Source organism: Triturus cristatus, chromosome 4_1, assembly GCF_964204655.1.
Source record: "Triturus cristatus chromosome 4_1, aTriCri1.1, whole genome shotgun sequence".
Lineage (NCBI taxonomy): Eukaryota > Metazoa > Chordata > Amphibia > Caudata > Salamandridae > Triturus > Triturus cristatus.
The window spans coordinates 708,617,799-708,643,624 of NC_140585.1; the positions used below are offsets into that span (position 1 = coordinate 708,617,799).

The 25,826-nt window shown below is 47.0% G+C and overlaps 1 protein-coding gene across 4 annotated transcripts in view; it reads right to left on the bottom strand.

Moving 5' to 3' along the window:
• LSMEM1 (leucine rich single-pass membrane protein 1) overlaps window positions 1-25,826 on the bottom strand; it is a 241,239-nt gene that overhangs the window by 151,755 nt on the left and 63,658 nt on the right. For all 4 annotated transcript variants that reach the window (XR_014981317.1, XM_085653178.1, XM_085653180.1 and 1 more), the window contains exon 2: window positions 18,030-18,161. Coding sequence is in view for 3 of the 4 variants with exons in the window: in XM_085653178.1 (XP_085509304.1) it covers window positions 18,030-18,156 (127 nt within the window). In the remaining variant the exon portion in view is untranslated. The remainder of the gene's footprint in view (window positions 1-18,029; window positions 18,162-25,826) is intronic.

Sequence of the window (25,826 nt, forward strand, 5' to 3'; positions counted from 1 at the left end):
AACACTGGTGTGAGCAGAGAGGTCAGAAGTTCAGCACACATTGTTTCTAATCCAAAGAGCAAGAGTGCTTGACTTTTCAAACCTAACAGCATATCCAAAGTAATCTTCTGTGGGAACACATTTTTCTGAACCAATACAAAACATGCTTTTAAAAATGTAAACATACAGCCTAGTGTTTAGTGTTGAATGGTCTGAAACAGCCAATGAGTTCTTTTTATTAAAAAAAGTATGTAAGCCTCCATTTTACAACTATCTTTCTTTTCATATTGCCATTCTACTGAAAGACACCTTCTGAGTGCATCCAGATCTCCTTGAAAGATGTTCACAGTGTGGATTGTAGGTCATAGCTATGTCTACTGGAGTGAAAAGTATGCAGAAAAAAGAGGTATTGTGAAAGACCTTGCTTTGCCAAATGTAGACATTAAATGGATTGGTCAGAGAGGGTTAAAGTGGCACCAATTAATGCCTTTGGTGAAATCCTTTCTACATCTCCCACAGCCTGACCGTATAATTGTGCACTGTGGTGGAAATGACCTAGGCACTTTAACTGGGGTAGGTCTGGAAATGCTTGTTAAGGACACCTTTGTGCAATTGATGTCACTTTTTCCACAAACTACCTTTGTATATTCTAATATATGCCAAAGGCAAAAGTGGAACTGGTCCATCCAATATTGTCCGAGGTTTGAGAAAGCAAAAAAGCACGTCAATAAGTCTGTTTCTGCTTTCCTCAGAGACTATGGTATGGGTTCTATATACCACAACAACTTGCGTTACAACATGCAAGGCATTTATAGAGGAGACGGTGTTCATTTCACAGATGAAGGGAACAGAGTCTTCCTCTTGAACTTTAGACTCTGCATCGGTACTTACTTGTGGGTACAAAAAAACACTCAATGAACACAATGGCTCTTTTTAGAGCCAACCAACATCTAAACACTTAAACTTGATTTTTAATTCTATTTTTTTTAATGAATTTTTTGCCGCCGTGCGCGCACGTCGCAATATTTATAAAAAATTTTGGGGGTGCCTTAGGGGTCTTACATGGTCCCCCTGAGAAGGCCTAGGGGGTCAGGGACTCTCTACCCTGCCCCCTTTTCACGTTCTCCACTTGTGTTTTTAGCTCTCTTCTGCCTCTAAATCTCAAAATGGCGGCTGGGGGGTGCGCGCACTGTGCGCGCACCCTGCGATTTTAAAAAAAAAAATCAAATGTTTTTTTCACCCTTCGGGGTCCTTCAGGGACCCCCTGACAAAGGCTAGGGGTTAGGAACTCTCTACCCTGCCCCCTTTTCACATTCTCCACTTCTGTTTTTAGCTCTCTTCTGCCTCTAAAACTCAAAATAGCGGCTGGCGGGTGCGCGCACCGTGGGCGCACCCCGCGATTTTTTGAAAAAAAATAAAATGATTTTTTTCACCCTTCGGGGTCCTTCAGGGACCCCTGACAAAGACTAGGGGGTCAGGAACTCTCTACCCTGCCCCCTTTTCACGTTCTCCACCTTTCTTTTTCACTGTCACACACAAAATGGCGTCCGACACTTCCTGCTTTCGACCGATTGGAATGTTGACTGACATCTAACCACCAATCAGAATTACGCTCGCGGACATTTGGTGCGCTCCCCGTGCACGCACGGTGCGCGCATATAGATATTTATGTACTTTTAACTGCAATTTTCTCAGGAACTACTGAACAGATGAACACCATATATGCAAAAGGCACATGCCTGACCTGAGGACTACCTCTTTGCCAAATTTCAAGTAATTCTGTTCAGCCGTTCGGGCTGTACCTTCGACTAAAGGTCCTATGGGAAAATGCATGGGGAAAACGCGTTTTGGGACCCCCCATTTTTCTCAGCCCCCGCTTGACGAATCACCCCGAGACTTTCAGGGTAGGAGCTGAGTGGAGCGCCCGATTAGTTATGAAAATTTCACGAAGATAAGTTAACCGGCGCCAAAGTTATTCAAAATAGAATTTTCAGATTTCCCATGGGAACTCGGTCCTAACTATAACTATCTACTGGCGACCGCCAGTAAACTACTGAAGCACTGCACAACGATTGATAATATTTTAGAAGCAAATTTATACCGACTTGTTTGCAAAGTTCTCCTTTTCCAGGTGGGATATAGTTCTAGCCACCAGCACTCTATTTTTATCTTGGTTTGATTTTGATAACGATCGATGTGTTGTGAGTGGTTTTGATTTTGATTATGATTGACGGATTGCTGTGACAAGTGTTGTAATTATCGTCTTTATATATATTGGTATTTGTTTTCTTAATCAGACAATAAAATCTACTTACTTACTTATTGTCCTCATGTAAAGAAATCTGTGGAAAATGTATTTAAATGAGCAAAAGTATGTATAGAGGAGGCACAAAATCACATGTGGCTAAAGAAAATGGCTCTAGTTTTTTTTACAAGGGAAGTGTTTAGGAATAGTCAGGTGACCTTGAAGGTGTTATCTCCATTAATCCTGAAGAAAAATCCAGTAATGAAGCATCTTGGAATACAGAAGTAGGGAAGCTGGAAGAAGAGCCCTTTTTCAGAACAGACTGCTTCAGCAGAGCAAGTGCCAGATTGACAGTTTGTCGGTTGGAATAGTGCCCATCTTGTATGGCCAACTTCAGATCAGATTTGATGGCCGTCCACCAAACGTTTAACTTCTTGTTTTCCAAAAATAAACAAGCAAAGCAGAAGCTTATTCTTGATCTAAAAAAACTGATTGCCCTCACACTCTGGGTGTTTTCTCCCAGAGTGGGGGTCATTATTGTGTTTTTTCCAGTCCCTCACTGCAATGTTTTTCCTGACGCTGGAGGAAGTATTCGGACTGCTTAAGCTCCACCCATCTATGAATGAGGGGGGCAGACTCGGGGTTTTGTGGACAGGGTACTTTAAATCGCGACCTTAATCTGTACCCTCAAAGAAGAGTGTTATGAAATAAATTCAGAAGTAAAACTTTGATTTACAAGAGTTTAACTTAAAAAGCATGCACAGCCAAATATTGCCTAGTAGATACCTTTAACAAGGGCTGTGCTTACATTACATTTTTAATCAAAGGGCATGACTGCACACAACTTTATTTTGTAAACAATGAAGCTGTAAAATCAACAAAATCTTTATCATGATAACGAAATAAATCAAATCAGTTGGTGAATTCTACTGCCCTCTTTATAACAGACTAAGGCATTGAGTCAGCAAGCACCTCCTAAACAAATACTCATAAACCATTAATTAAATGTCATTATTTTTAGCAAAGTAATTACATCAAACAGCACACACTAGCTGTATTCTAACTAAAGGACTTCATACACTGCTGTCACTAAAATCCTTATGAGAAGAGTAATGGGACAATGTAACCATCCATGAAATTCCATGTTCATGTTGGACCGACCAGCCAAGCAATGGCAAACCACTGTGGCTGACATGGGCTGACCCAAAGCCATCTCTCTCTCTCTCTCTCTCTCTCTCTCTCTGTACTTCTTATTGTATTTTTTGAAAGAATAGATTACATGAGTCCTCTTAACAACAAAACCTGCCTATAGCCATACATAATGGAAATAACCAAAATAATTTTAAATGGTTAATGAATATTTAGAAAAATTCCAAAGCCAATCAATATACATCTACAATGAAGTGACCATGCATGGATGCTTTTATGCTGTTTAAAAAAAAGAAGTTATATTTTCTGTAATGTGTTTATAGAACACCAATTCTCTAATGGATATATAAGGCAAAACAGATAATGTCTGATGGCCCAGTGATTGCATTAAAGCTAAGTGGCAACTATCAGGAACAGAGAAGTTAAGCTAAATATATGTGAGTATATGTTTCACTGCTAGACTTTATAATTATTGCATCAACTACAGCTCATGCAACATTGATTATTTCATTGTACTTAGATGAACCACCATATTAGACCTGGCTTTTAAAGCAGGTTTATTCCCAGATTTTATGCTTTGTGGCCTTCTGTTTCTGACTTGTTTTTGTTGGTTTTATGCCTCTGGACACTTTACCACTGCTGATCAGTGCTAAAGTGCATATGCTCAACCTGTAAATTGCATGTATGGAATGGTGTTTCTATAATTGGCTGGTTTGATTTACTAGTCAGTCCCTAGTGTAATGCACTGTGTGAGCCCGGGGCCTGTAAATCAAATTCTGCTAGAGGGCCTGCAGCACTGATTGTGACACCCACATAAGTAGCCTGTAAATGAAACTCAAGCCTGCCATTGCAGAGCCTGTGTGCAGTCTGGTACTGCCATGTCGACTTGGCAAGTGCACACACTTGCCAGTCCCTAACCTTCCCTTTTCTTACATGTTAGTCACCCCTAATGTACGCCCAAGGCACCCCTGTGGGCAGGGTGCAGGGTATGTGAAAGGCAGGACATATCCTGGTGTGTTTGGCATGTGAAATACTGCCAATTTCATTTTTAACTATTCTTAGGCTATCTGTTCCCATAGGATAGAATTGGGAGTTTGCTTATAACACCTTATAAGCCTAACAACACCTGAGATCAAGGTAGGGAAATAAAGTTTAGTATGCCTGAACTCAGAATGTTAAAATGCATCTTTTAGAGAGGGTGATTTTTACATTCTGTGTTTGAAAATACAACTTTTAGAAAGTGTGTATTTTCTTGCTTAGCAATCCAGTGTGCCTCTGCTAGGATGTGTATTGACTGGCTTTGGAGTGACAGGGGCTGGGGATGTGCAGTTGCTCCAGAGAGTCTGGATGTGTCAGTGCTAGGCTGAATAGGCCTGATCTGCATATGGAGTGGTGGGAGTAGTAGCACCTGCACCTGAATAGGGCTGTGACTGCCTTCCACAATAATGTCTCCGCCCTCCTGTGTTGCGTCTGGAGCCAGGGCTCACACTGACAATGGAGGTTGTTGTGCCCTTGCAAAGTGCCCCCCAGAACTGGTTTGGACTGGGCTCAGAGCCCTGGGCCAGGAGAGAACAAATATTTACTGTATAAAAAGAGGGGCCCAGACCCAAGACTTTTAGATCACTTCTGGGAAATCAAGAGGAACCTTTGCCAAGGAGAAGAGCTGGAGAACCTGAGGAGGAATACTGTCCCTGTGCTGGTTGCTGTCTGGGGTTGGCCTGCAGTGGCTACTTTCTGCCAAGGAAAGGGGAAAAGGACTTTGCTATTTGCTGTGTCCCCTGCTTGAGGAAGATCTCCAAGGGCTTGAAGAAGAGCTTGCCTTCTGTTCTGAAGTCTCAGGGTCACAAAGACTTCACCCCCACCTCCCCTGAACTTCCATGCTGGGAGTTCTGACCTGCCAAGAGGTGCCTGCAGCTGTTCTGGGCATCTGGAGGTTGTTCTGGCGGTTGAAAGCTAGAAAAGCAACGCAACAACAAGAAGCGTGACGCATCTGCACCTGTTTCCGACGCATCGCCAAAGAAATCGTTGCAGGCCTGCCCGCGGCTCGAGAAACCGATGCACGCTGCATCGAGGGCACCGATCTCCAAAGTCCGAGATCACCGCACCGATTCCAACGCAAGCCCTGCTGTGCGGCTGCAAGAACCCACGCATCATCCTGGATCGTCGCATCGCATCGAGGCACCAAGTCTGTCGCATTGTTGGGGGACGCAGTAAGAAACCGAAGCATCACAACCACTCGAAGTAAGAAACCGATCCCTCACCTCCTCTCCGGTAAGGAACCGAAGCATCACCTCCCCTGCCCAGCAGTAATGAACCAACGCATCACCTCCCCCAGAGCAAGGAACCGATGCATCACCTTCTCTGAGTGTAAGTAACCAACTCATCATCTTCCCTGCGGCCCTTTTTGCTTTGTGTGTGATGCATCCAAGGTACTTTGTGTGAAAAGTGTCGCATCTGCAATTTGCTTTGAAATGAACTATTTCCACCATCTGAAAGTCATATTTGTATTACTATATTGTGGATTTTTGTCATTTGGTCTTGTTTTGGTTTAGATAAAGATTACTTATTTTTCTAAAGTGGTGTGGTGTCCATTTGCAGTGTTTTCACTGTATTACTGTATGTGTTCACAAATGCTTTACACACTAGCTCTGATATAAGCCTGTCTGCTCATGCCAAGCTACTAAGGGGGTTAGCATGGGTTATTTTAGTAGTGTATCCCCCTTACCCCGACTAGAAGCAAGAGTCCCTATTTAGGCAAAGGTACATACCTCTGCCAACTAGAGACCCCATTTCTAACACACCATCTGACTGGGTGTTTTTTTTTCCCAATTATTTGATAATGGACAATTATAACCCCCCCTTTATTAACACGCTTAACACACTAAAAACAAAGATGATCTGGTAGCAGCTCTTTCTTCTAAAGAAAGTGAAACTTTCTTCCAGAAAGCAACTTCATAACTTCTGTTCAAACCCTCAAACTCTCACATCTGGATGGTGGCAACACACTGCTCCATGGCCTGCCAGACTCCAAATCAGCCCCCTTTAAGGGCATCCTATGTGCTACAGCATGTCTCATCCAGGGCCTAAAGAAATATGATCAAATCATCTCAGCCCTTGTGGAACTCCATTGACTCCCCTTGCCAACCTACATCATATTCAAAACCAGATGCATCATTTACAAAGCCATCACCGCCAGCATCCCTGCTTAACTAGGAGACAAGTACACGATCTCTGGTATTTTTCAGAACACAAGCAACCAGGCTGCCATCGGACTACAGAATACAAAATGTGGAAAAATACAAAAGAGGTATAATATAAAGTCAACTGTCAGATGAGGATACTTTTGAACGCATTCAAACACAGGGATTTCAATGTCAAGCTTTCTCAGATTATTCAACAAACTGTTGTCTAGTTCTATCCTTTTCCATGTGCCGGTGAAGGAAAATATACAATTCCTGGTCATGTCACCCATTCCATAACATTTTTGATTTTCATTAAAAACCATAACTGTTCTATGAAATAATGTTGCTACATTTTCTTTTACTTTCCTTTATATTTTAATCCTAATTAACGTTTATCCAATCCCATAGGAAAAAAAAGTATTCTAACAATGAGGTTTTAAATGTATCCGTCATGATTTCAGAACGGACATCCTAACAGACCACACCATTAATTTGACTCCATATGTGATCAACTATTAAAGGGGTTTGACTAAAAATTGCAATTTTCAGTGGCACTCTTGTACTTACTCAGGACCAGCTTCTGTTATTTAGTTTGAGATTTTCGGTTTTGCTTTGATTCGGGAGACTATTCAGTGACTTTTTTTTTTTTTTTTTTTTTTAAACCGTTTATTACATGTTAAAGAAGGATTACAAGTATGGGCCTACAACCATCCGGCCGGCCGCTAGGGTGGCAGAAGCATATGACATACATACAGTAAGAGTCTCTTGGCGGTGCAGATCGGTAAATCAGGAGATATCAATACCGCAGGCCACATAACTCCAAGCCCACAATACGGTTTCCTTTTTCCAAAACAGAACAACACAAAAAACCACACCCGCAAGGCAACCCGCCATCCAAAGTGACGGCACGTGCTCCTTAAGTGGGGGATCCCAACCAGCAGCCAAACTCTGAAGAGGGGAATGGGAATAGATCAGGGACTGGGGAACCACATGCCCGTGGTTGGGGGAGGGGGTCGGCTAGGGGGACGGAGCTGGTGAGGCGGCCGGTAGCAGTGGCGGCTCACAAATACCCCCGCGATAGGCGTTCCAGGGGCCCCAGATTTTCACCCACGCCCCAGGCTTACCCCTCGCCACATACACTACCTTTTCACGAAACATACACCAATCCATATGTTCTTTCCAGGCCAACACCGCTGGGGGCCTCTGGGATCCCCACAATTGAGCAATGTCGCGCTTAGCTATCATGTATCCCAGAGTCACCCACCGCGTCTGCGGGACCGAATAGTCATTTGGTTCCCACACATTCAGCAAGCATCTCCTCGCTTCAGGCAACAGCGCAACACGCGTCACCACACGCAGGACCTCATGCACACCACGCCAGAATCGCTCCACCTGTGGGCATTCCCACAGAATATGCATGAAAGTTGCCAAGGCACCACAGCCACGCTTACACAATCCGTCACCAACAAAGCCCATACGTAGAAGCCTTGGCCCCGTCACGTAAACCCGGTGGAGGATCTTAAGCTGGACGAAGCGAAGGTGAGCCGGGATGGCCACCTCCTTCGGAGAGGCCACCGCGGAAATCCAGTCCCCGTCGTCCAGTTCCAGCCCGTCGGCAACCCAGGCCTCGCGGAGACTAGTCAGCAGGCACGATCTGTCATTGATCAGTTTTTTATATATAAGGGAGATCGTGCTGTCTGGGACATGGCCATCCAGCACTCTGTCCTCCAGGGGGGAAGACTCCGGAATGGACGCGACATCAGGGAAGACGGAGCCCAGCGCGTGGCGGACTTGTAAGTACCGAAAGTACTCACTGCCTTGCAGCTGAAATTCCGTCCGCAGCGTCTCAAAAGTTTTGAATCCACCCCTTGTCCAGAGGTCTCCCACTGTGCTGATTCCGATCGTGTCCCACTTCTCGAAGCCCTTCGATGTCCACAGGGAGCCCAACCTCGCAGACGCATATAGCGGTGTCGCCCGGGTCAAACGGTCCTTCCACCCCATAGCTGCATTAGCCGCGTGCCAGACACGCACCATGACACGCGTCGGTCCCGTCAGACGGGAGTCGGGCGCGCCAGAGTAGAGCGCTCGATTGTAATCGCCACCGGGCAGGAGCATCTTGTCCATTTCAAATGCCGGGTTCAGGGCGGGCCCGTAAAGGCCATGATTAATCGCAGCTAGCTGGGAGGCCCAGTAATACCGTTTAATGTCCGGGAGGGCAACCCCCCCATCGTACCACGGGAGCGTCAATTTAGCCAGAGCAATACGCGGCCTCCCGTCCCAGAACAGGCGCCGCTGCAGGCTCTCCACCTCACGGAAATAGCGCGCCGGAACCAAGTCCATAGTGTTCTGGAGCGCATACAGAAAGCGCGGCAAGGACATCATCTTAAACAAGGCCGCTCGGCCAAGCGGCGAAAGCGGAAGACGCCGCCAGCGCGCAACGTCCTCCCGCAAGCGCTGGAGGGGGGGTAGCAAGTTCCGCTCGTAGCGGGCCTCCGGGTCTAGAGTAATATATATACCCAGGTACCGGAACCCCTGGGAGGCAATCTGGATCGGGCAGTCCCGTGGTAGGGCCGGAGCCTCCCCGGAGAGCACATACACGCAGGATTTCGCCCAGTTGATGACAAGGCCTGAGTTACGACCGAAGGAGCGCAAAACATCAACCAGGACAATCAGCGAGTTACGCGGGGAGGCGAGATACAAAAGGATATCATCGGCGTAGAGGGACACGCGGTCCTCATGCTCGGGGGTCCAGCGGAGACCACGGATAGAGGGGTGCCACCGCAGCCACTCCGCCAAGGGCTCCAAGGCCAATGCAAACAGGAGCGGTGACAAGGGGCAACCCTGACGCGTGCCCCGCCCCAGCGCGAAGGGGGCCGAGACTCGCCCATTCACCACCACCTGCGCCAATGGGCCCGAGTACAACAATTTGACCCAGCTAATGAATCCCGGTCCAAATCCAAATTTCGCCAGCATCGCCCAGATGTATGGCCATTCAAGCGTGTCAAACGCCATGGTGGCGTCTAAGGACGCCAAGATGGCCGGCTCCCGCACAAACGGGACACGCGCGAGCACCCCATGCAAGCGTCGCAGATTAAGAGCCGTGTTGCGATGGGGTATAAAGCCAGATTGGTCTTGGTGGACCAAATCGCCCACCACGCCAACCAGCCGGTTGACCAGTACCTAGGCGAGGATTTTGGGCTCCGCGTTCAAGAGCGAGATAGGCCTATAGGATGTAACCCGCTCACGGGGTCTCCCCTCCTTGTGGATCACCACGATTGTGGCCAGACGCTGGTCCGGCGGGAGGGAACCCTGCGAGTGGGCCGCCAGGAACATGGCGCGCAGGTGGGGCGCCAGTACATCCGGTCGCAGCTTATAAAGCTCGATGGGGATACCATTGGGGCCCATGGCCTTGCCGGATGCGACCGAGCGAATAGCCAGGGCAATTTCGTCCGAGGTGGGAGGAGCGTCCAGCAAATCCCTGTCCTCCACCGTAAGGGAGGGCAGCGCGATGTCCCGAAGCAGGGCATGGGAATCTTCCTCCGAGCAGGGAGAAACCGGGGAGTACACCTCGCGGAAGTAATCCGCGAAGCAGGAGACAATGGCTTCCGGCTCGGTGACAGGCACACCATCCATCCCCTCAATCAAAGGAACCACACGACTCGCTCTCTCCCTCCTGTCTAACCACGCAATCAATTTACCAGCCTTATCACCCACATCATACAGTCGCCCCTGTTGCTCTCTACTGAGGCCCCTGGCCGCCTCCGTGACGAGGGCCCTATAGGCCGCCTGCTTGAGGTGCAGAACATGCAACTTGGCGTCTGTTACCCCGCTCCCCAGGTCACCCTCTAGTTCCACAATTTCGGCCACCACCCGGGTTACCTCCTCCCGCTCGCGCCTCCGGGCATGGGAGATAAAGGAGAGGGCCTCCCCTCTGAGAACTACCTTAAAAGCCTCCCACAGGGAGATGGCCGAAGGGACAGACCCCACATTCTCATCAAAGTATTGCTGTAAGGATTTGATCAAGTCGGCCCGAATAGTGGGGTCACGCAAGTACCAAGCATTGATTGGAGCCACCCTGCCCTCCCCCCTAGGGAAGACATCGAAATGTAACAGTACCGGGGAGTGATCTGAAATGCCCCGCGCCAGATGGCACACCTCTCCCACCCTCCCAGCAGAGGCCGCCGGGACAAGGATGTAATCAAGCCGCGAGAGGCTACCATGGGCACCCGAGTGGAAGGTGTATTGCCGCTGTGCGGGATGCTTTAGTCGCCAGCAATCCACCAGGCCCAGTGTATCTAAAAGGCCGGACAGCCAGGCCTGTGCCCGGGGGAGGTCCCTAGGGGGATGGCGATCCATAGACCCAGAAACCACCGCATTAAAGTCCCCCCCAACCACCAGCAGGCCACCCGGGAGGTCCAGGAGGAGGCGCCCCAAGTCCGCAAATGTAGTAGATTGTAACCCAGGCGGGACGTACACTGATATAAAAACAAACACTCTACCCTCCATTCTACCCACCAGAACAGTGTAGCGTCCCCTCTCATCATGGCGCACCTCATCAATCTCCAACGGGAGCGAGTTCTTAATCATGATACCCACCCCCGCGAGCCCGAGGTGAACCCCGAGTGGGCCACCAAACGATAGCCTCGCCGATTCATGGCATGAAAGGAGTTACCTATAAGGTGTGTCTCCTGCAGGAAGATAACATCTGGTGAGATACGTTTCAGGTACTGCAGGACCACACCACGCTTAATCCTGTCCCCCAGGCCGTTAACATTCCATGACAACACAGTCAAATCCCTACCCCCCATCATACGTAGAAGCAATCAGTCGTCCCCCACAGAGCATCTCGAGAGCAACAATACAGTAAAGGGCTTGCCTTGCGGTGCAAACAAACAACACACCCCCCCCCACCCCCCCATCCCAACAGAACTCCCCCCTCCCTGCACCCCTGCATGAGCCCAGACAGCCCCCCCAAAGTGCAGTGTGCCTGTCGCCCCATAGATGAAAAACTAACTAGTCCCCCAGAGGAGGAGGGAAGCCCCCAACAGACCCCATACGACCTCCATCGGAGGGGAACATAAACGATCAGTAAATGGTAAAGGAATGTTGTCCAGAGCAAGGCCTATTCTTCACCCCTCAGTTCTGATCCGGTGGGCCCTCCCCGCCAACCGCACCCCCCCCACCCCCTCGGCCCCGATCTCCAGGCAGAGTGTCCAACCAGTCCCCAGCCGCCTCGGGTCGGTCAAAAAAGTGCGAGCGCCCATCCACCTCCACCCTTAGCTTAGCTGGAAAAAGCATTGAGTACTTAAGGTTCAGGTCCCGTAGGCGACGTTTAACTCCGAGAAAACTCAATCTCTGTTTTTGGACCGCCGGAGTAAAGTCTGGGTAGAAATGCACATCCATGTTATCAAGCTTGACCGGTCCCTGTTGCCTGGAGGTCTGCAGGATAGCGTCTCTGTCCCGAAAATTAAAAATCCGGGCAATGAGAGGCCGCGGCGGGGCACCGGCCTTAGGTCTGCCCCCAGGGACCCGGTGAGCACGTTCCACCGCAAAAAGCTTACTCAGCCCCCGGGGCTGGAGATGGGTAAGGATCAATTCTTCCACAAAAAGATCTGCCGCCTCCGCCTCTCGTCCCTCCGGCACTCCCACAATGCGAACGTTATTCCTCCGGGCCCGACCCTCGGAATCCTCCAGTCGCCGGTCCATCAGGGCGCTCGCCTGGCCAAGCCGGCGCACCTCCTTTTGGAGGGCCACCACGTCCGTCGTGAGGCTCGTTGTGGTGTGGGCCAGGGAATCGACCCGGTCGTTGGTTTTGGACAAGTCAGCCCTCACAAGGCTAACATCCACCAGGACCGAGTCTATCTTTTGCGCTAGGGTGTCGAAGCGCTGGTCCACCGAGGCCTTCATCTCTGCGATGGCGCCCATGACGTCCCGGAGGGTCAGATCCACCGGTTGAGCAGATGCCTCCGTCGGGCCCGCCGGGGATGTGCGCGATGTCTCCGGAGATCCCTTCTGGAGGGTGTAGCGGTCCATACTGTTGGATTGAGGCGCCGGGCCGCGGCGGGTCGTCTTCACCTTCGCCCGGTCGCCATCTTGTTTGGTGGACATGTCTGCTCTCCCACCGTCGTGCCAATCTCCTCGAAAGGGCCGATAAACCAGTGCACGGGTTCCGGGGGGGGGGAGGGCGACCACTGGGCCGCAGGACGACTCACAGCCGGCGGGTCAGCCGGGCACCTGGACAGGGCCACACCACCGCACCCCGCTCCGCAACCCTACCTCGCTTGAGGGCAAGGAGAGCGCAAAAGCGAAAGTGAAAGCACGGGATACGCGAGTCGCCCTGCCCTGCCCGCCGCTGTTGTTCGCTTTGTCCCCGGATCGCCCCACTACTCCAATCCGGGGGGCCAGCGCGGAGAAGGCCGCAACCTTCAGTCGGTGCTCCCACCGGCGTCCGGGGTCCGATCCGAAAACGAAAAACGGATAGCGCCTCAGTTCGGGTTCACCGATGCAGTCCCCTCAACAAGGACAGGATATAGCCAGGATTAATTCAGGAGGTCGTGGTGGTCCTCGGGAGCCTCGCACCTACGCGGCCATCTTGGTTGCGTGCTAGGCTCCTCCCCTCAGTGACTTTTATTGTTTTGAAATTTTGCATTTAGCCTTTAAACCTTCCTCCTTTCCACTTAAATATATCTGTAAAATGAAATGCAGATGTCGTTTTTTTCTCAAAAACCCTTTCATCAGTTTCCCTTTCTCCTAATCCCCCGTTCTTTTGAAAATATCAGTTGCTATCACAAAGCTTGCATTAATTAAATTTTACAGACTAGTGGAGCATGGAAAGGTTAATCAGTCATTTTGAAGGTTGAAGGGGTGCCTGTATTTTCTCTGAAACTTATGATATGAATGCATAGTAGTTTTCCTCTTAACAGCATAGTCTGAAATAATTTAGCTGCAACCTCTCGTGTCTTGCCATGTCTTATTACCACCTATAGAGCCCAAAATTCAAGATTCTATTTTCATTGTTTTCCCATTTTACAAATGTACCATCTTGTTTAGCAATATTGAATCAGTGCTTCTTAATTCGCTGCTTTTCTATGTGACTTATATTACTTTAACTCTGTCTCCTCTGTCCATGTTTCCAGTTTCTTTGGACTAACAAGTAACTCTTTAGGGTTGGTATCCGTTTTACCAGACTCCGTTTGTGCTTGTTGATTGGACAGCTGTTTCGTTTCATTTTTTGGTTACTACTTCTTATCGAAAATATTGCAGAACTAAATGGAAACCTGTTCTAATACAAATATTTTGCTTAATATGGCCAACGTTACCAATAGAAGTGGCTCCATGAAACTCAACTGCAAAGTCGTATTCGAAATGTGGCAACTCCATTGTCAACATAAGTCAAATTTCCCTGGGGTTGTATGTATGTATGTATCGCGTATTTGTATAGCGCAAACTGTCACCCGAAGGGTATCCTGGCGCTTAGACATTTTACCAATACACGCAAAACACAGTAACAGAAGAATTTAATCTGACCTAGGGAAAAGATATGTTTTTAGTCCCTTCCTAAAGGAGGAAAATTCCCCCAAAGCTCGAGGCACAAAAGGGGAGGAATGAGGAGAGGAAGAAAGAAAAAAGGCACTCAAACACATTCACCTCAATTACTGACCTTGATTTCAGTATTCATCCCCAAAAGAGTTACAGTCTACCGTTTACTCATTCGAGTCACTCTGGGAAATGGGCACAATATTCAGCCAGTCGCACAGTGTACATCTAAGGGATCTCAACCTTCAGAACCTCCTCCCCCACTTCACACCCTGTTTGCAACATCCTTGTGTTAGGTCATGAGGGGACTAAATTGTTGAGGGTTCACTCAACTCACACAATAAGGGTCGCAGACCTTGAAGGAACATTGGGAACTAATACATCAGTGAATGAGAACCGCAGTAGGTTTAAATAAAGAATTGAACACTAGGTCACCTCTTCTAAATAAAGGGCTACATCTCTATTCCTGTATTTTGTGTTTTGAGACTTACACCCACGTTTTATGATAATTGCATCCCATTTATCTGGTTAAATGACATCATTGCGTACAGTCTATTTCCTTCCCTAGCACCCCATTGCTGTATGCTTCCAGGCACCCGGCATCTGTCCTGAATACTGTATAACTGCACATCATCTCTGCAATTTATTTATAGCTTGCTGACCTCTACCCTAAACAGTGGTGGACAATATTCCAACTAGTGCACAAATGAACAATCTAACGATCATGCCCAACGCTACAGAAAGTAAAGTAGCTATTTATTTTTTATTTAAGAGTTTTATATAGGCTAGCTAGACCCGAGGGTTTCAGAGCGCTTTACATCATTATCACACGTAAGATAAATTTACACAGTAATATGTACAGTGAGTAAGGACGCATCGCAGAGTATCTTCGAAAAAGAGCACATTGTCCTTCATAAGATGTGTTAGCATAGTAGGGAGTACGGTGTCGTATGACGCTTCACAGAAATGTCGTCGAAGAAAGCACCGTGGCTCTAGTCGGGAATAATGAGGTAAAATCTTAGTGTCAAAGTGTCTGAGTGCTGCTATAGGCAGGCTTCATTAGTTAGGCTTTAGCTATCCATTTGTGAGAGATCGATTAGGGAGGAGGTCTTTGTGCTGCCTTTTGAAAATTAGGTAGATGGGATTGGTCCTGATATAGATTGGTATGGAGTTCCAGATTTTGGGTGCATTTCCTGCAAAGGAGCGATATGCTTTTTTTGTGTTTGCGAGTTTTCGGAGGGATAAGGAGTAGGGTTTTGGTACTCCTTAGGCTCCTTGTCTGACCGGCCTTCTGGAGTTTTGAGGCCAGGTGGGTGGGATTCCCTGTGTGCAGCGCGTTGTGTGTGAGGCAGGCAGATTTGAAGCTGGCACGCATTTTGATTGGGAGCCATTTTAGCTCTCTAAGTGCAGGCAAGATTGTTCATATTTCTTGACTCCGGTGACCATTCTAGCTGCTGTGTTCAGAGTTGATCTGAGGGGAGCTAGGTGAGATTTTGCTGATCCTGTGAGGGTTGTTTGAGGTCATTGGGAGGGATGAATGGTTTTTATCGTGTTGAGGAGTTTGAGGTTGAGGAACACGCTCTTTGCAGTGTTCTTGATGTGTTTACTCATGTCTAACTTAGGATCCAGAGTGATTCTCAGCGATTTTACAGAATCGACTGGGGTGGGGTTGTGATTGAGAGCATCAATGGCTTTTAACCATTCTGTGATTTGGGGGTTCTTCTCCTTGTTTGAGATGAGGAGGATTTCTGTCTTGTCTTGGTTTAGTTTCAGGTGATTGTGTGATAACCAATGCTGGACTTCTCTCAGAGTGTCACTTAGTCTCTGAATGTCTTCGATGGAGGAGGTTTCCAGATAGATCTGGGTATCGTCAGCATAGAGGTGGTAGGGAATGTTTTTTGTTTTTAGTATGGTGGTAAGTGGTTCCATATAGATGTTGAAAAGCTGTGACGAGAGAACTGATCCTTGTGGGACACCCCTGCTAACAGGGAGTAGGTCCGACAAGAAGTTTTTGATTTTTATTCTTTGGGTGCGGTTTTGTAGAAAAGAGGTGTAAGACCACCTCTTCCACTCCAACCCTTTCTTTAAGAGTCTTAATGAGAAGCTTGTGGTCAACCGTGTCGAAGGCTGCGGATAGGTCCAGGAGTATGAATAGGCAACATTGACCTGTGTCAAGAGATTTGTGCATATAGTCTATTATATTTAGGATCACTGTCTCTGTGCTGCATCCTTTTTTGAAACCCGATTGGTGGGGGTCAAGAAGGTTGGTGCTGTCCAGGTGTTGAGTAAGTTGGAGGAGAACACATCTTTCCAGGATTTTTGCTAGGAGAGTTAGGTTGGAGATGGGTCTGAAGTTGTTCAGATTGTTTGTGTCAGAGCCCGTTTTTTTCAGTAGAGGTGTGACTTGGCCGATTTTGAGACTATCCGGCATGACTCCAGTGCTTAGGGAGCTGTTTATAATCTTGGTCCAGAGCGGGGCTAGGGAGAGTTTGAGCTTTTTGGCCAGTTGGGCAGGTATGGGATCCAGGAAGTGTGCTGAGGGTTTGGAGTTGGAAATCATTTTGTTTATCTCTGCTTTGGAGATGGGCTTGAAAGATTTCCATAGGTTTGTGGGGTGCTTGGGAGTGGTCTCTTCCGTCACTGTTGGCAATTTACTGGTGGGGGACTACGGTGAACGTCCAGGGAGAGTTCTATCTTGGTGATTTTGTCATTGAAGAAATTAGCAAAGTTATCGCCTAGGTCTTTTGAGGCCGCAGCTTGTGTTGAAGTGGGTTTGGAAGTTTGTTGCCTAATGAGATTGAAGAGTTCTTTGGGCCTGTTTTTAGCATTACCAAGGGCATTCCAAAAGAAGGAAGATTTTTCGTTCATTATGTGTTTTTTATATTTTCCACGAACTGATTTGAGTCTATCTCGTAGGATTGTGGACGGGTTGTTTGCCAGAGTGTTTCTGCAGCTCTTAGTTCTCTTCTTTCGGAGTTTATGTCTGTGTTGAACCATGAACTAGATGGTATGTTCCTGAATTTTTTTAGTTTCAGGGGGCTATTTGGTCCAAAATGGAGGTCATAGTAGAGTTATAGTGAGACGTGAGTTCTGTTGTTGAGAGCTCGCCGTTGTGGATGGGGAGGAGGAAGTTTAACCTTTCCTCCAGGTCTTCAAGGGGAATCTGACTTAGATTTCTTACCCAGCGGCAGGGGGGGTCTTGCGTGCGGGGCTGACACTGGATCGTTAGTGTTTCCTGGTGGATGGTAGAGGAGATGGCAGAGTAATGTTTTGTTATTGCTTGTCTTAATGGTGGCAGTGAGACATTCGAAAGAGTTATATTCTAGGTCATCGAGATGTCGTTCTTGTGTATGATTGCTATACCTCCTCCTCGTTGTTTTTTTCTGTCTTTGTGAATGATTATGAAACCCGGGGGCACAAGCATGTCCATAGTTGGGGGGAGATCTCGATCCAGTTCTGTAGCATGTTTGGTGGCCGATCTCCAGTTAACGAGCATGCAGTTAGTGGAGGATCCCTCCTCCATTTTGGGTTTTTTCTTTAGATGGGGCCCTGGGGATAATGGTGAGGAAGGCTGGGGGTCTTGAGGGTCTGGGGGAGCGGTCTCTTCCAAATCCAGTGATAACCTGTATCTTGGAGCTGGAGGGGGCAGTAGTGGATGTGTTACACGAGGAGGCAAGATCCATCACTTCACTCAGGGACATTGGGGCTCTTGTTAGCTAATGTATTGACTACTATATATTCACTTTCCAAACATCCTACTTGCAAAGCTCATGTTACACTCTATTTTTCAACAATTAACAGGTATTTTCAATTAGAACATGGTGGTACACAAAATTAAAAAACGAAAATGCCTAAAGTGACAATGCAGCCTCGAACCCAACCACACTCATTGGTGCATTAAGGCTGCTTTTGCTCCACTTTGGATGTTCAATACTCACGTATCAGATCTTGACTTTCATCGATACATAAGTTAAGCTTGTTTAAGTTGTTCAGAGAATCAACTGCATAAAGGTGTCCCTCCTGACTGAAGTCGAATGAATCATTTTGCCCTGGTGATTTCGTCATTGTACCTAAAACAAAAGAAGAATACACAAAGCTCTAAAATAGCTCTAAAACAATGCACAGCATATGGCGTGACAGCTAATAAGATAAATAGATTTTTGGATAACATAAGCCATCCTTCCTGGTTGGATGAAAATCCCCATTTGCGCCTGAAACGGTATCACAACCCGAGTGCAATTATCCATCCCATTCGTTTTACCTGACTGATTTTTATCAGTTCAGATGGGCCAGGCACATAGCGCACGTGTTGTTTGCTAACCTCTGAATGAGGAATAGCAAGAGTAAATTGTAATGGGATTCAAATTGCACAACTTGGTGAGCACCAAATGCTTGCTATTGTTGTTTACCGGTTGGACAGTTTGCCCTCGGGATCATGTGCAAACTACAGACTACTCAGAATGAAGGCCTTTGCAGGCAAATGTGTGCTTTGTTGTTGTGAAGCAATATGGCAGGCATGTAAGTTTTCACCACTCGGTAGGTCACATTCAATGAAATGGAAAGTGAGTTATTGATGGAGTACATTGTACTCCCGTTGACCAACATGCAATTAATGATGACTTCGGCATGATTAGTTGCATGTTATTCAGGTTTATTGATTGAGTGTGTTAATCACCTATTAAATTGGAGGCAGAATGACACAAACATACATCTATTAAAATGTGACCTCGGGAGCTGGGCGCATTATAGTTAGGCTTTCCTATTTTTAGTTTCTATTTGTAGTGAATTACAGTGTTTTCATGTTTTCCACTGTGGTTTTTTTATGTAAAAATCAGTCGTTATCAGTGTTTATTTACTCTTTTGCTCTGGAAAAAACAATGGGGAATTTTCTTTTCAGTGATGATAAATAATTTTACTTTCATTCCATTACTTCCCTTGTGCATTCCTACTGTCAGTCCTTCTTTACTTTTTTCCTGCATTTAACTAATTTCTTTGTAACCTTTTCCTGAATTAGCTTTTTCAAGTAACTCTTCATTATTTTTTCACCTCCCTTTCTCATTTTTTTACAAAGTTTTCTTTATTGTTTTTACAGCAAACAAGCGCCTGTGTACATCGATTTTCAGTTACAAACATCAAAAGGTAGAATTACAGCAAAGGTGCATCATAATTTTGTCCATGAACTGAGATAGTAGTCAGAGGTATAGATCAGGTCTAGCAACATGCATATGAATATGGAACAATTCTTCCTCCCATGTTTGGGATGAGGAGATGAGGAAAAAGAATGTGCAGGCAATAAATCAACCTTTTCAACAAATCTAAGCCTGACATTACCTCCCCTCCTATGCCGCCCTCCCCGCGCAGACCATAAGCACGCACATCATGGGTCACAGCATGGAAGCAACTAGAGACATAGGTCTCCTACCCATTCAGAAGAGTATCACTCATCCCAGACTAATCAGTTCTTCAATTCAGTCAGATAGTCATCCCACTGTTCCATAAGGTTACTCCTCCCATACCTAGCTCATGTGTCAGCTTGTACTGATTGTTTGCCGAGACAAATCGTATCACGGCATTCTGCAATGCCATGAGTGAGGGGGCGATCGCTGCTTTCCAAGCATGGCAATACGAAATTTCGCAAGAAGAAGTGCCAGGTTCCAGAAGCACAAATTGGTTTGTCTTTTTCGTTACCTCCCCTATATGCAGGGCAGAGTGAAGTTCATAATATCGAAGATACAAGAGGACACAGATTGCCAATATTCTAAGATCACTGGGTGTACCCACAGCATATGGAGAAAGTCCACTCCTATCTGTGGACATCTGGGCACTGCATGTTTCGCTTGGGTACATTTTACCTATTCTGTCCGAGGAAAGAAACGTGTGATGCGGATAACTGAGTTGGGTAAAGAGGAACCAAGAGTTCTGTGCAATCAATCCCAAACATTTCAACCATGTCCTGTCTGGTAGTTCTATAGACAATGCATCTTGCCACCACTACTGAAGGGTCTGAAAGCAGGGGTAAGAAGCATCCCAACTTAGAGTTCCGCAAATGACTGAGATTGTCCCTCTTGAGCAAGTTATAGTCAACATCAATTCTAATGGGCAATTCACTTGTGTTACGTCTCTCTCTCTCTCTCTAGGTCCCCCATTTTACCAGGCACCTCGCGGAGAGCCGAATACAATAGGAACTGCGCCGGATTCAGACCTCCACCCTCCATCAAGTCCTTGAGCATGTGCAGCCTACCCTCTACTATCACATCACCCATGTTGTGTACCCCGCTGTTTCCCAAGCATCTACCATGTGGAGTACATTCAGAGCCCTACAAGGCAGAAGATCCCATAGTAGCAAGCTAGGTGCATATGGCACTCCCCTGCATCCCTTACATATATATTTCCTTCAACTCCACACTTCTACTTTCACCAAAACATTTGACATCGTTCCATAGAAGGGACATGTCAAGAACCATCCCAAAAGGTAGCCATCTCCAATATATAGATCTAGGGCATCTCACTCGGGACATGAAGCATCATGTAGCGAACATAGGGGCCACTGAAGTTGGGCTGGGGCGTAATAAAGCTTGAAATTCAGAGCACTCAGGCCCCTCCTCTCCAATGCCGGAGTCATCCTTCCAATCACCACTCTGTGTCTTTCAGCACCCCAGATCAGGAAAGTAAGCAGACTCCAGAGCTCCAGGAAAAAAAGCGTTCTTCATAATCAACGGAAGCGCTGGAAAACAATAGAGCAGTTGGGGAAGGATTAATAATTTCGCTATCGATACTCGCCCATTAGTGACAGAGGTAGCTGCATCCAAAAGGGTTCAATAGACGTGAGTGCCTTACCAAGGTTACGGTCTATGAGATCTTGTTCCTGGTGTTAGTAATAATGCTCCTCGTACTTAAAGGTGCCAAATTCCCATGGTAAGGGAGAGTTTACGCTGGGTTACACAGTGGGTCAGGCATGTGAAGCAGTGGGAAAAGGCAAGATGTTCCCTAGTTAATCTGGAGTCCTGACACCTGACCAAATATATTTAAAACCGACATGACCTCTGGTATGACCGCTGGGTCCACTTTAAGATAAATCAAAGTATCATGGGCATACATTGAAACCATCTGTAAATGATCCGCGACTCGGTATGCCCAGTCGAGCACTTGCCCCCTTAGTAGGCACACCAATTATTCCATTGCCAGAGCAAACAGTATTTGGGACAAGACGCAGCCCTGTCTAGTCCCTCTTCCGATGGGGAAGCTATCCGAGATAATCCCATTCATGTGCACCCCGGCCAATGGGGAGCAATAAAGGATCTGGATCCACCTTCAGAACTCAGCCCCAGCTTCTGTAATACCTCCTGTAGCTAATACCATCCAAGGGTACCAAATGCCTTCTTTATATCTTAATGAGGCCACACATCCCTGAGTGTCCGTTCTACGTACCCAGCCCTTGGTGCTAATCAAACAGCGAAGATTTAGAAACAAATTCCTCCCAGGAATAAATCCATTCTGGTCAGAGTGGACTGCCGTATGCACCATTGGTATCAACCTATTTGCCAATCCCTTGCCCAACACATTATAGTCAAGGTTGAGGAGCGATAGTGGGCAAAACGGAGGTACCTCACGGGGGTCCCTTCTGGGTTTTAGAAGTACCCTGTTCAAAGTTACAACCATACTTTCTGAGAGGTTACTACATTAATTTGCTTGTTCATATAGAGTCAGCAGCCATGGGGCAAATGTGGCTCAGTATGAGGCTTAGAACTCTATGTGTAGGCCATCAGAACCAGGTGTCTTACTCCTGGCTATTTGTTTGATGGCTAGGGAAACTTCTTTGAGAGTCAAAGGAGCATCCAGTTCTTGCACCAATAGGAGATTAAGGAGTGTTGTGTCAAGAAGTCACAGATGAGCACTCATCACCTCCGAAGTCTCTACCAGGGGGCCCTGTACAACTTCTTGTAATAACACTCAAATTCCTTATTTATATGCCTTTGGAAATTCACCATAATGTCCGAGTGTGATTAGATGGCACCGATAAGAGTGCTTGAGTGCTGGGAATGCAGTAGCAATACCAATAAACTGCTGACCTTGTCCCCCAAGTCATGTTGCCATATGGTGTGTTCCCTGAAGTCGAAGAGGGCTATGCACCCAGATAATGTCCTTTAATTAGTCCTAATATCCTCAAGTGTCAGATACAAGGTCAGGCTGGATTCCCAGTCTGTTCCACTAACTTCAATCTATCCACCAAGTCCAGCATGTCCACCTTCAGGACACACCGCATACCATATTGTGTGGCCATGCACACACCTCGCAACACCACCTTAAATGCATCCCACTCAGCCATCCCAGCCGAAGTGGAGTCATCATTCTCTGAAAAATAATTATCTATGTGTTCCCCTACAGTTGTCCAAAACACAATGCCTGTGGGTGTAGGCGCCAGGTAGCAATGGCTGGGGCAACCTTCCCCATTGAAAAGTCACCATCGGGGGACAGTGGTCAGGTAATGTCCGCCACAAATATTCTGCCCATTTATATTTAGTCAACAGTGTCACAGTGCTGTATACCAGGTCTATCCTCATGTATAGGGCATGTAGTGCAGAATAACGGTGACATGGATAATGAGTGCACCATACATCAGAGACCTGCACAGTGCAGGATCATTGATGTAGGTGTTTAGTGGTATTGTGTGACTGCACACCTGGAACAGGGGGAGTGGACATGTTCAATTCTAAATCTGGGACACAATGATAGTTTTCACACAAGAAGGTGGGGAGTGAGCTAGGGAGAAGAGGGCAGATGTCAGTGAGGACAGAAAGAGAGTTTGGCCCACATTAGGAGTGTAGAACACTTCCAAGGTGAGAGGGTCTCCATCTAGTGTACCCTCTGTAATAACATACTGGCCTTCGGGATCAACTAAGGAATGGCCCGGGACATATGAGCCCCTCGGGGCTACCCACAGTAGAACCCCCTATCATAAGCAGAGTATGTGATGCCCAGTACACATCCCACCACCGATTACCCACCTTCAGGAGCTCCCCTTGAGTTAAATGTGTCTCCTGGAGACAAACACATTGAATACAGCACTGTTTCCAATACAAGTGCATCCTATGTTGTTTGCTATGGGTGCCTATGCTCCTCACATTCCATGTGAGTATGTTATATTCACGTGTAGTAATGAAGGTTGTGTGAAATGAGATGCCCCAGCTGTGGACTGCATTGTAGGGAGGAGGCAGAGCGAACACGTCAGGCAAAGAGTAACAAAAACAACCATTAAAGACAAAAGAAAAAAAAATCTTAAACATACCCCAGGCCACACCCTCAATCATTCACAGCCACATACTGCCAACAATGATCGGGCAATAAACATAAAGTCTACTTGATGGTAGGAGAAGTTCAAGATAGACATCACAGAACGTCACAGTTCAGTGTCCCTGTGACTGTGCAGGAGAAAGAGCATCTGTACTCCCTCCTCTCGTCGAAGTATTACAGGTCCCATCCCTCAACACCCTTGGTGCCCCAGAAAGTCCCAGTTAGCAGCTAAGCATTACAAAGAAACAGGATATATATGTTCAGCTGTCAGACACTGCAACAAGTCCACAGTCATTGGAGTGACACAGGGGGCCACCTCAGTTCTTCAGGTAGTTTGTCCTCAGGCATGGAGGAACGTAAAGCCCGCTCCTCCTTGTCTGAAGATCTGTTGTCTTGAATGGATAAGGATGTGTGTTCTACCATGGCCAGCACCTCAACTCTGCTCCGCACTACCTGTGACCTCAATGATCTGCCACGTGCATTTCTACTGGAGCATCTCCTGTTTTGTTGAGTCATCCAGGACACTTCCATTGCTGCCCGCCATCTTGTGTCTCCAGCCTGGACCACACCTCTTCAGGAGTCAGAAAAAACAGCATCTTATTATATGATACAGCCCTCAACTTTGCAGAGAACAGTAATGTGCATTTAATATCCAGTGTATGCAGGCATTGTTTCACCTCCCAGAATGAGTCTTGCAGTGTTCGTACCACCATTGTTTAATCTGGGAAGATCACTACAGTGTTGTTCTCCAGGGGTCCCTCATTCTAGCAAGCTGTAAGATATTGTCTCTGTCCCTGAAGTTGAATAACTTCGTTACCACAGGTTGCGGGAAGGTTCCAGGGTACGGACAGCACCACGGCACCCTGTGCGCCTGCTCCACAGAATCGAACTTGGAGACCTTGCCTCCCAGCCACTGCTCTACCAACCATGACTCAAAGAATAAGTCCATACTCAAAGCCCCAGTGCCCTTGGAGAGGCCAGCAGCGCTCCACAGAGTATTTGGCCCTATCTTCAAGGTGCCCCACCTTGGTCTGTAGTGACTATATCTGTTGTTGATGTTCCGTCGGAGGAAGGAACCAATGCCAATTCTGTTTCACCTTCTTTTACTCTGTCTTTTAGTTTATTTTGATCCTCACGGAGGAACCCCACGTTGATCATTAAGGAGTCTAGTTTGGATTTCAAGGAGGATTTAAGGTTATTGACAGCCACCAACAGCTCCATGAATTTCTCTGTATGATCCTGTAAGTGTCTCTCTACAGATATTATTTGTGCGGAAGGGTCTGGTCTGGTGGGGAACGCACAGCGGGTCCATCTCCACTTCTTCCTGCTTTTGATTTTGACATGGCAACATAATACCACTGACTCTGTGCCTGCTGTCAATGGGGAAAGGACGGAGTATGCTGGAGGCTCCTTGGGAGGGCCACAGTCCCACCTGCACTCTAAGGGGTACAGTAGGTAATCACAAATGTCTGGTAGTATCACTCTTGAGATATCCTGTAATAGAGAGAATCAGTTAATCTCAATTAGGGGCTAAGCAAGCGAGATAACAATATATTTATAGGCAATGAATGAAGCTTTGTGTTCTGGTTCACAGTTCTTTACCGTAGGATGCTGCCATGTGGAGATAATGCTCAGATAATTAGGGTGTCCATAATGTGGCGACCTCAGTTGTGGAGAAAGACCCACGATGGCTAACAACAGTGGCGCTGTTACCCCTAGTGAGCAAGATTTCTATAGTGAGTTTGGTGCGCTGGCAAGCTGGCTGAGTCTGATCCATTCACAGGCCTCAAAGTATAGGAAAAAAGGTCCATCAACCAGCTCTCCTAGATTAATCCGCATCTCCCATTCACCAGGAGTAATAAGCCCAGGACTAAGAAAGTGTTAGAGGGCTCAGGGGGCAGTCCCTCATGCGCGATCCAACCACTTGGGATATCCCTGTGTGCTGCCGCCTTAGTGCGCTGGCCACTGGGTATTGTATTAGCTGTGTTTCAGGCCGTGGAGTTCCCAGCAGCACTTCAGCAGTGCTGGGCAGAGCACCTTTCTCTGCTTTGAGACTTTGTATCTGGGAATGTGGTTGAAGCAGGAACAGGTGCTTCCGCCATTTTAAGGGCTTTATCTACTCTGCCTTCAGCATAATCATATTAAGAATTACCATATAAATCTCTTTAAAGAGGATTTTTCACTACTTCTTCCTCCTTCCAATAATATCAAATGTGAATATCGTTTTTTGGTACAGTGTTACTATTATTCTTTTTGCAGTGTATCTTTTATGGAGTAGTACTTGCTTATTCCACGCTACAACTGGACCTCAATTTTCCTCCTCTACTACTTCTTATGGAATGACTGAAAAAAACTGGGGCCCCCACACCACGCTCCACGCAGTCATTCATCAAAAACTCAAACATTTTCACTGAATTTTCTAAAATGGAGGACTCTATGGTTTC